This window comes from Aphelocoma coerulescens, chromosome 2 (assembly GCF_041296385.1).
Source record: "Aphelocoma coerulescens isolate FSJ_1873_10779 chromosome 2, UR_Acoe_1.0, whole genome shotgun sequence".
NCBI lineage: Eukaryota > Metazoa > Chordata > Aves > Passeriformes > Corvidae > Aphelocoma > Aphelocoma coerulescens.
The window spans coordinates 89,283,498-89,295,377 of record NC_091015.1 but is presented as its reverse complement, the minus strand read 5'-3'; the positions used below and the strand labels follow the sequence as shown (position 1 = coordinate 89,295,377).

Sequence of the window (11,880 nt, the reverse complement as noted above, 5' to 3'; positions counted from 1 at the left end):
AGAGTCTGCTTAAATAACAATAATAATTTTTTAAAAAAGAAAAAAAAAAAGAACAAAAAAAGAAAAAAAAAAGGAAGATGCCCCAAGCTCTCCATGAAAGGAAGCGCTGGGAGAAGAGCACGCACGGCGCCAGGAAGATGGCAGGGCGGCTGGGCGGGGGGCTCGGCGGGGCGGGGGGGGCGTCGGGGCGGGCGAGGCGCGGGGAAGCGGCGCGTGCCCACTGTGGCCGGCGACAACGCGATTGTCCCCGGCGCGGGAGCGGTGCTGCCTCCGCGGTCACGCGTGCGCGTGGACGCGCCGGCGGGTTTGAAGCGCCGCTCCAGGCGGGGCAGCACACGCCGGGGCTCGGGGGGCTCGCCTGCCCGAGCAGGGGCTACGGACCCGCCGTCAAACACGAGAGGGACCGCCGCTGCCGCCCGCCGCGCTACGCCCCGATGCGCCTATGCTATGAATATTCACCGACTGCCGTCCCCCGCTTCTCACAGGTCCCCATCAACCCTCCGGCTTTCCGTTTTCCCCCCACCAAAGCAAGCTACGCCTCTCCTCGACCTTTTTTTTTTCTTTCCCCTCTCGACCCGCCGTGTCGCCTCTCCCCCACGCACACGCGTGTCTTTCAAACGCGGCTCCCGCAGGGCGCTTTCCCCGCGCCTCAGCTGGGCGTGGCGGCTCACGCGGGAGAAGGGGGGGCGGACACACGCACACCCCCGGGACACCCCCGCCCTCCTGCCACGCCGAGTGGGCGCCGCGCGGGGGGATGCGGAGCAGAGGGGGGGATGCGAGACTGCGGGAGGATGCGGAGTGGAGGGAGGATGCAGAGCAAAGGGGGGATGCGGGGTGACGGGGGGTTGCGGAGTGGAATGGGATGCGGAGCAAAGGGCGGATGCGGAGCGGAGGGGGATGAGGAGTGGAGGGGGATGCGGAGCAAAGGGCGGATGCGGAGCGGAGGGGGATGCGGAGCAAAGGGCGGATGCGGAGCGGAGGGGGATGCGGAGCGGAGGGGGATGCAGGGAGCCCCGCCGCCCTGCCCGCGCCTTTGTCTGTGCCCGGCGCATGCGCGGAGGCGGCGGCGGGGATGGGGCCGGCGGCGGAACAAAGGCTCCGCGCTGCGCAGCGACCCCCGGGCGCTTCCCCCCGCCCGCCCTCCGCCAGCCCCGGCGTGTTTCATCGGGGTGGCCCAGCAGTACCCCGGCACCCTTCCTGCCCCGCGCTGCGCCCGGCTTAGCTTTGCCGCCTGCTACTGTGCGCGATGGCGGAGCGGACCCGTGCCCCCCCGCCCGTGTCCCCCCCTCACCTCACCGAGACAATATTTGGCATTTAGGAAGGGGAAAAGGCCGGCCCTGCTGCCCGCCCCCTCCCCGCCCGCAGCGGGTTTCGGTCGGCGGCAGGCGAGCGGCCGCGGATGTCCCCAGAGCTCCCCCGGCCCCGCTCCTCTGAGCGGCCTCGGGGGGACCGGGGATGGGGGGCAGGGGGTCCCTCTGCAGCAGCGCGGGGTCGTTCGTGGGCCCCTTTGAGCAAAGAGGGCGAAGCGGGTGCGGCGTACGTGCCGCAGTAGGAGCCCCGCGGAGCAGCCACGCCGCAGGGACGTGCTCCCTGCCGGGTTCCGTCTGGGAGAAACACGCGTGCTCTGCGTGCCCGGGCGGGCGGTATCCTGGAGCATCTCCCTCTGTCGAGGGGAAGCAATCTATCAAGAGGAAGATTGTGTGCGTGCGTGTTGGTGCGACATCTTGAAATCTCTTTTGTTCGAATTGTTGCGTCTCGATGCTGGCATTGGTGCCGGTTCCTTCTTCGCTACTTTTCTTTCCCGACTCTTGTCCAAAATTCGGGTATATATTTCTCTTTAGAGGGAGCATGCTAAAGCCTGTTTGAAATGGATAATTTTGTAAGCTAATGGCAGTTTCTGAAGAGAAGACAACTGGTGTGTTAGTCAGGCTGGAGTTAAAGCTGACAAAAGAATATTGCCAGCGGGCTCCTAAACAGGCGATGGCAGTGGATTTTGTTGCTTCCCCTCGAGGGTGATGAACATTCACTAGAAAACATACACCCCAAGGCCCCTTGCATAGCAATTACTTGGTATTTCCAGTGTTTCCAATTAAGGTCTCTTCTGAAGAAGCCATCAGAACCCTAAAGTCTGTCTAAATGTCCCCTCTCTGCTTGCCAGATGCTTGCCAGGCACCACCTAGACTGGTGGCCAGGCTTCAAACACTGAGGGTTTTTTCCCTGTGTAGATGTTCCCCATTAAGAAGGGAGAATGTGGGGTGGGAGTGCCATACTGAGGGAGGATGCGGCATCTGCTGCTACTGCTCTCTCCAGGGGAGATACCTTGTCCCGCACAATCCTTTTGTATTCACGGTGTTTCTGAGAATTTTGGGCAACCTTTAGGGGTGAGGGAAAAAGAAGAAGCAAGGACATGGCCAGAGATTTTTGCACTTGCTGTCTACTCATTGTCTCACAGAACTTCACGTGAGGGAGAAGCTTTGTTTTGTGATCTCCCTTGCTACTGGATTGTATGCAGTGAGTATTTTCTTTTTGTCTGGCTGTTTCAGTTTAGCCAGGGAGCACCAACTCTGATCTGTGGGCAGAATAAACACAAAACGTTGGGAAATCCATGGTGGCTCTGTCTATTCTTGTATATTTCATGTATGAAATAGCTGATTGTGTAATACAGGGAAATTGTATGTAGCTGCCAAAATGCAATCATGCAGCAGTTTCTTCTGTTGATTTGAATCTCTGAGTATATCATATCCAGTTAAAATTAACATTAAAAGGGTAAAACCGGTAAAATCACTGTTCAAGTTATTGCTTGAAGCAATGATCAGGTGAAATTTTTTTCTCTCCCCCCGCTACTGCTTTCATGCTTCTTTGCATGTGAAATGCAACGCCCTCTGAAGCAACATGGTGCTACAAGGTTGATTTATTTCAGAAAGTGGCATACCTTTGGAGCATACCCTTACCCTGAGACTACAGCGTATGCACCCTCCATAATTTCTGAACCATATCTAGATCTGTCTCTAGTCCTTAAGTATTTGTGGTTTGATCTTTCAAAATTAACTCTGTGGAATAAATGGTATTTTCCAAGTGAAGCTTCTTCTGTTTGTGCTGTGTTCCACTGGTAGCTTTGCCCCATGCAGTGAACCATGAAGTCCTTCAGCAGAACCTCCTGTGTACACAACGGCTTCTGTCTGAACAATGCTAAACTCTTACCTTGTGCCGGCACCCACCCATGGCCCGATGACATGCACTGAGGGACAAAAGCGGGTTGCAGGGTAGAAGCAGGCCTGCCCATGAAATCTTGGGAGAATTCTGTGGCTACATTTTCAGACACTCGGCTACCATTGAGCTAGTAATTATTTGGAGATCTGCCATGAACAGCTGATCTTGCACTTATTTTGAAAACAAGAATTTTGTTTGTTTTTTGTGTTTTTTTTTTTTTTTTTTTTTTTTGTGTGTGATCTGTATGAAGAGTATTCTGCAGTCATTTGTACAGATTTGTGCACAAATCCCAGGTCTTGATTTAGGTGAGTAGGTGTAAGCATAGTGTCCATGGGATGCAATATAAATTTAATGGTTCAAATTGGAGTTCTTCAAGTAAGAAAAGTGGATACTCTTCAAATATCTAATGAAGAGTATAATAATCAACCAACATTCAAGGCCTTACCTTCATTCATACAAGGGTAGTAAAGGCAGGCCATTTTGAGGTACGCTACAGAAGTACAGAGACCGATTTATAACTAAAGAAAGATACTTAGTAATGACTTGGGTTGCTGCTTCTGTGTCAATCAGGAATGAAAAGAATGAGGTAACAACTAGAGAAATCAAAGAAATTCCTGAAAGCATTATAGACTTGGTAATAGAAACCATATGCAGCATAATGGGGGTTTCATGCATTAGTAGGAAATGCTTTCGAGATTAAAAAAATATGCAGGGGGAAGAAGGGGGGAAACCTCATGCAGAATGGAAAGGACTTTGAAGTCTTCCTTACAATATCTTGTGCCTCACAGTTCTCTTCCCTAAAAGCGTGATGCCACCTAAGCTTCTTATTTCAAGATGGAGAAATGTGGTTAATATAAAAATGTATCTATTGGTTATTTGGTATGAAAATTCATAAGTTTAAAATAAAAATAGATTGAGAGCAATGTGATTCCTCAAACATGAAAGATTCCTGACTTGCCAGAATATGAAAATAAATCCTTTGACTTTCTTTTGCACACCAGTAAATGTAAAGAGATACTGATTTGTAACACATGTGGAATGGTCAGGTTTTGCCTGGGAGCAAGATGTGTAGTAATTCCCTCTTAAGTACAGTTAATGAAATTTAACTCTGAGGAAACAGTTTTATTAATAAAAACCTTCTGTCTCAGGATATATATCATACACTGATCTCTTTTGATGTGTTTGCTATTGTCTTCTGCAGAATAAGAATGAAGTAGTCTGTATAGTTGCCTGACTTGTTGGGTGTAGACTGCCAAACACCCCACCAGTGCGGTACTGTTGGGAAAGCCACATGCTTTTTAGTCACATGTTGCATAGTTTAGATTTTAGCCTGGTAAGTGGTGCCACATATGATTATGATCTGCTGATCCAGGGATTTTATTTTTTAACCTTTAGGAATTTGAACTTCTTTTCAAAAGATTTTATTTCATGTGCACTGCCCTAGCAGTTGTTCAGAGCAGCATGACCTGGTACTTCATGTAAACCGTAGGACTGATGGCAGGAGCTTCATTTTGATTAGAGACTTACTGTCCTTACAGAGGATACAACACCAAATCTGTAATAAGTCTGGGCCTTAGCCACCTACCTACCTTTTGCTACTTGATGGATAATGTCATGATGGTGATTGTAATACTACTGATGCCTTGGCATGAAGAGGATGTGAATGCAGTGTTGAAGCATAACCTTTTCCTTCAGGCAAAAACCTAGTAGTTATAATGACAAAATTTCTCAAGGATTAATTTTAATGACAGAAATCTATGTCATCATGACTTTGCATGACAAATGCAAGCTAGTTCTGTACAAGTAGTAAAATCAGGGGGCTGCTGGCTATCTCCTGTTTCAATAGTCTTTAAATACTCAGTGGGATGTAGAACATATAACCCCTGCAGAAGGACAGAGCCTGGTTATAGTTTTTGAACTTATTTTCTGCTGTTACTGTTTTCCTTGTGTGATTGGTCGGTGATGGAGGGACTTGTATTCAAAATTAGGTCTTGACGTGATTAACTATTTTAGGATGAAGTAGATGGTCACATAGCGAGATCCCGTAGATGTGCATCTGCTAGACAAATTTAAGATGATTGCTGAACTATGGAGAAGAAATAGAGCTAAGTTAGAAAAAACAGAGAATGGACCAACAATGATAGAACTGATGCAGGTTTCTCTCATCTTCCTACCTTAGAAAAACACATGCAAAACGTGCACAAATCGGGATGTAGAAAACAGTGAAAACCCAACTGCAAACATAAGCAACATGGAAGAGTTACACCATGAGAAATGCTTTGGTACGTGTTTGTCCGAGATAGACTGGAGCCAGAGAATTGCTACATCAGCTTCCTGTAATCATCCTTCCTCAAGGCAGTGAAGCGCTTCATTAGCGGAGAACGAAAACAAAAACAAAAACAGGCTAGAGGTGGTATAAAACTAAGAGTCTGGAAAAGGACAGGGTGAAACCTGTCACTACTAGATGAGGTGTTCAGATTATTTTTACATTTCCCTTTCACACACAAAGTTTCCAGTAATGCAAAGTTGCTGTATTTTGGCCAGTGCTGGTAAGTGCATGATTGACTTCTGCTGCTAATTGTGCTGAGCTGGTGGGAGGAGGCAAATTCAGTGAGGTCTGGCATGGTGAAAACAGTTCTTCTGAGTTTCTTGCTGTCACTGGAAAAACTGAGGTAAATGGGGAGCTGTGCTACCTGCTGTAACAAACATGTTTCCTTACCAGATGTGCTGAGGGAGTGGGGCTCATTTTCCTCCAGCAGCATCACTCAGCCCTGCATGTAAACCCTGCACCAGTGAATATATCATCTGCACTGGGAATTGCTGGGGTCACTGGAGAGGGTGAAAGATGTGTGTTGGCTATTGCTTTTCTTTTCAGATCTACAAGCCATGTGAAGCAAGGGAGACAGAATTTCTCCAGAGCATAAAATTCAAAATCATGCTAGATTTTCCAGGCTCTTCCATTCCACACTTTGTTTGAGATGTAGGAGAGTACTGTTGGTTTTTAACTTTATTTCACTTGGAGCTTTCACTAGGAGCATGTGAGACATCTGTGGGGTACCTGAGTGCTCAGAATAGCCCCTAGGCCTGTAATTCAAATGCTTAAGTTAGCAGAATAAAGCAAATGTGGAAATGTGGAAACCCTTTCTGTGTTTGCAGTCCACACATGCTCTACGTAACTCCAGCAATCACAGCTAAGAGCTTTTTGATAGCATCCTCCATGTAGGATGTGAGAGTTCAAGGAGAGTGACAAGTTGTCCTGGAAAATATTTTTTTTCTGAAGGATCTGGTATTACTCACAGGAAAGAATTTTAGTAAGAGGGATTTATCCATTCTCTGCTCCTGTATGCTGTTCCCTTTTCTCATTTCCTACCCTCGGAGATCTTCATCTGGAAAAAAGCCATCCTACGGTGAAGAGGTATCAGCAGAAACCTTCTAAGCTGCTTGTAGCCATCTGATGTTCCACCAGTATTGTGCATTTTAATGATTTATTCAGTGCTAGTTTCCCTAGTGTTATCTAGAGGAACATTTGGCTTTCTGCATAGTGGCCCATGCTTTCCATCCAGTCGTCTTGAAGGGATGACATTACCTTAATGAATAATACTTTTAGAGCCAAGCAAAGTCAGAGCTGCCATGTGTGCTGAAATATGATAGTTCACCGGAGTGCACTCTTTTCCTGTTCGTGTAACAGTGAGTAGAAGCCTCAACAGAGCTCAAGAAAACTAATATTACAGTATTTTTTTATAAGCACTAAAATGACTATCAGGTCACTGAAAGTTCAGCTGTCATCCTCTTCTGTGGATGAGTCAGTGACTGACAGATTCATGAAGAAATTATTGGTGCTGCTAGCAATAGGAATGTGGCACTCCTTATGGTGTCTCATTCCTGACTGAACAACACACTGTAGTGACAATCTACTAGGGCACAATGTATTGAAAGTGGCCTTCAGTGCTGAGGTACCTTCTGTTACCAAGGGTTCAAACTGGACTGCAAATCACCTACAGGTGTTCCTGCAAACATCTCTTGGAACGTCACTGGTACCAAGACATTATGGAGAAGAGCAAACATATCAGTTAACAGATGATAAGTGCTTGAAGCAGGGTGAATATTGTGTCTTTAAATACTTGCCTTGTCTGTTCTGAGATATAGGGAGTATGGTGTTGAGGGAAATGAGCTGGCGTTGCATGCTCTCCCACAGCCATTGACCCTGTGAGGAACATCCGAGTGCCTCATCTAAAACACAGAGGTGATAGAGAATGAAGGAAATTCTGCACTGACAGATTTGTGGTTCAGAAAAAAAGTCTGTCCAGGAGTTTTCTGTGGAACAATGACAGTAAATTTACAGGCTGAGAATAGAAATATTTATCTCAGCAGCTTTTATTTCCTTTCTACTTAAAAAAAAAAAAAGTTCTTTGGCACATTTTCTCCTGGCTGAAGAAACTATTTCAAATGCTTCTTGTTAGAAACTGTATTCTAACCTGTTTAGATATACCATATTTTCTTGGTCCATATATGTAAATGTGTCCCATTAAAAAAAATTTGTTGTTTTCAAACTAATTTTTCATCTAGCTTTGGCTCTGTACCCTTCCTTGCCATGTTCCTGTAGCTCACTTATCTGTATTTAAATTAAATTATCATAGTAGCTATGTTGCCATTTCTCTTACTTGACCTTTCTAGAAGTCCATATTTTCAGCCATGAACTAACATAGCCTATGTCAGGGAACACCTTGATAATCACACAGTAACATGCACGTGTGCATTAGCAGACATGCAGAACACAGGAAGATCTATGGCATCAGCTTGATTGCATGCTGGCATTCATATGTAATGAGTGGAGGTACCGAGTACAGAACCACTTCTTGTAAAACTTTAATTTTAAACTCTATAACTAATGCTACTAGACCCCAATGGTTTGCATGCATATGGCTCCCAAATCTAGGTGTTCACTGAAGTGAGATCATATCAACATGAGAACTTGGTCTTAAACAAAGTTTCATGCAAATCCTGTAACAATATAGAAAGCTTGGAGCTCTGCCAGCTGAAAGCATTCAACAGTTTTAAACTTCTTACCAGTTGAAGAAATATTAATGTGATTTCATCTGCTGACTGAAAGTGGAGAGAATTTTTCCTTTTTACACATTGTTTTAGTTTTAAGCAAAAGTGGCTCTTGCCTAAATGAAAAAAATCCACCAGCAAACCCAAACCTTCTGTGATAGCTTGAATTGTCAGTCTTATTTTCAAGAAGAACTAGATTTGTTTGATTCCTGTAGAAAATTAAATTGCTGCAAGCTCATAATTAAACTGCATTAGTGAGTTGAAAAACCATCCAGAACACAGTTTTAGGGGAAACATTTGCTATTATAAAAGACAAAGCTTGTCTGTCAAGCTGTGGCTGTGCTGGGTTGCATATTACATAAAGGCCAGTAGCTGTCATAGTCATACTGGCCTGAGTTTCTTTTATAGAGAACCCTTCTTTAGATCCACTTCTAATTGCTCTAGATTTTAATTGTGTCTAACTAAAGCATAACATCCATAAATGATGGAGATGACAACATGATCGCTGTGGACATGGAGTATGATGCCATCAAGGTGAGGACCGTGTTCAGGCCAAGTGAGTTCATGATGACAGATTTATATGCCTTTTATTCTGAAGGACAAGTTTGTAGCTACAGAGTGAAGACACCAAATAGCCTTTGGTTGCTGTAGAGGGTCCCCAGGTAGGGGGGGAGGGAATTGAAGGGTATTGATTTAGACCCTCTGCTGTACATTGTGCTCCCAAAAAAACCCCTCAAAGGACATTATTTTCATTAGAATTACAGCTAGTCATCTCAGTTAATTGACTCCTTACAGAGAGAAAACTTACAGTGCTGATAGAACCAAAATAATTGATAAATATGAGGTTTGTTCACAGCCTGACCTCCCCCCACAAGCCCTTTCAAGTTCTGAATACTAATGTTTGTTTCAAGAACGCAGAAGTTTTGTGCATTGGAATGGAAAACCACGGTCCTCCCTAGTCCTGAACTTCCTTTTCAACACCCTTGGAATTTGGCTGTGGGTCTGCTGCCTGGTCCTCAGCATTTTAAGGTTTTTTTTTCTAAGCTTCAGGTTCCTGGCTTGAATCTCTTGCCTGTCTCACCCTGCTGTCTCTGGAAACCTCACCTCTGAGCAGTCTTAGGGATTCCTCCTGGGAAGGAGCTCCTCTGGTCTTCTTAAAGCAAACAAATAAAATCAGACTGTCCAAGAGAGCCTTCTGGGCTGTCTTGCAAAACAAGTGGCTTTGGTGAGTTTGCATCTGCGGTTGGAAGTGTCAGTCCATCCTCTGCTGCACTAGTGATGTTCATTGACTCCCTTCTCTGGAAAGAAGACCAAATAGCTAATTTAATTATTACAAATGCCCTGTTTTATCTTAATTAACCTAGCCATATGATCTTGGTTCCCTGATCTAATTAGCTAGGGAGATAGTTAAATATAACTTCATGTAGCTAGGCACATTTAGCTATTTGTGGTTAAATCTGCCCACAGTTCCTAAGAGACTGTATTTCAAAGTTACAGAGTCACAGCCAGGAATACCTTCATATGAAATAAAAAATACAGAGAGTTCATCTTAACTAACACAGTGGAATATTTTTTATGTTAGCAATACACCTCGCAGCTTACAATCACATTAAAGCCTTTCATGGAAACAAGGAGTCATCTTTCTGTGTTCTGTCACTAAGGACTAGCAAGTAACTGAGTTGTACACAAGCAATGGGATTTCCACTGTTGTTCAGGTGGATAACTTTGGACTGTATGAGGAAAATAGTTACTCTTTGCTCTGTAACAGATGACAGGTGGTCAGTAAGCTGAGTTAAAATAATTTAAATAATTTTTAATGAATAAATCATAGTAAAAATTCTTTGTCTGTGGAATCATTTCTAATAAAGACAGTATGTGGTAGTTGTTGGGAATATGTGGTCAGAATTACCATAAAGAAGATCTTGTTGACGAGAAGGGGAAAACAAGGATAACAGAGGTCCATTCCATAGTTAAGTGTTTAGAAGCAGAATAGAATAAATTGCCTTTTAACTATGCTAAAGTGGACATCGAATTCCCTTTTATATATTGTGCTTTGAACAGTTGAAGATACTACTTGCATGGGTCATATGCCACATAAAAGAGAGCTACCATTCAAGTGGATGCACATGTAAACAGTAAGAGTGATCAAACAGGACCTATGAAAGGGAGAAATGAACACATTGGTTTTGTGCAGTGTAAATAAGCAAATGATTATTTTAAAACTAGGTAAGAAATAACCACTGAGAGATTACTTAAATGTGATTCATTTTGCCTTGGGGCAAGAGGAGGAAATATCTCAACTTCTCTTGAGGTATCTTTCAGTCTTGTGGTTTGTGTGATCAGGGACATGGGGAACATTTGGAGTGAGCTAGTTCTTGAATGCAGAGAAGTAAGTTTAGTTGAAACAAAATCCTTCCTGATTTATTGTGTACTGATTTATTTGCAGTGTGTCTGAGCTCTGTTAATACTGAGATCCAAAGATGAACCCACTGCTAAGATGTTTTATAGACATGGTGTATGCTAGAAATAAATACACAAGGCTTTTCTAGAGCTGGCAAGAGGCTATTCAATTTATTGATGCTGAATAGCATAGGTTGTTAAATGGAGATTTCTCATAGTAATTTTGATGGAATTCTTTAAATGGGCTGTAAGTTTGAGGCTACTCTTCACATTGGGGCTGGTGTGCAAGAAGGAGAGTAAAGCTTACAAAAATCATTGAGGCTTTTCAGTTCCTAAGTTTTATTTTAAGACAGTGATAAGTAATCATGTGTGTATGTTTGAAAATTTTACTCTTCAAGCCAGAATGAAATTTTGTGACTGCATCTGAGAACAGTTTTGTGCTTCTTATTGATATGACACTAGGATATCTTTTGTTACTTAGTCTATAGGCTGCAGAAACGTTTGCTGGGTTGTTCCACAGATGAGTGGAGAAGGCTTTACTCACGTTTTTAACACACGGGTGGCTGAAACTTAATGGTATAATAACAATAGCTTGGAAGGTGATATAAATTAGGCTAATTTCTAAAGAAATCCTTGGTGTATTCATAAATGGCTTTGAATAAACATAATGTTTAGCTCAACAAATGTCTTTGTGCAATCTATCTTTTGTGTGCAGGTGGGCCATTGAAATTCCTGGTTCAATACCAGGGGCTATCCATGCTACTTTGGACTATGCGTTTGAAATCAATCAATCAATCAATCAATCAATCAATCAATCAATGTTTTCCTACCTGAGGGCAACCTAAGAGGTATTTAGTTTCCATATGTGCTTACTGGAAATAGTGTTGTGCTCTCAAGAAGCACTTGCAGATTTTGCCTGTGTTTTTCTGTTTAATGTACCAGATTCTTGGCTAGTTGCCCATATCTTGGTATCATTAGAGATGAGGGAATGCTCACCTTCATTTAGCAGCTAATTGTTAGATTATTCAGAAACGTATGGATGTCAAGTTGTGCACAGCAGTGTGTTGGCACTTTTTAAAGTGATCCTTTCCAAGAGGGAGGCATGTTTATCAGCAGAAATAGAGAGGTGGGCTTGATTCTGGTTTTATTCATGTTGATCAGTGAGTATCAGGTTTGAATTTACTTGAGTTGCACTAATAAAGTCAGAGCTGTGAGCCA

The 11,880-nt window shown here is 43.9% G+C and overlaps 1 protein-coding gene across 1 annotated transcript in view; it reads left to right on the top strand.

The window, feature by feature from the left end:
• Positions 1-251: 251 nt before the first annotated feature.
• Positions 252-11,880, top strand: part of BASP1 (brain abundant membrane attached signal protein 1) — a 51,134-nt gene continuing 39,505 nt past the window's right edge. The window contains 2 exon segments of the mRNA XM_069005895.1: positions 252-713; positions 715-735. Coding sequence (XP_068861996.1) covers positions 435-713; positions 715-735 — 300 coding nt within the window. The 5' untranslated portion in view covers positions 252-434.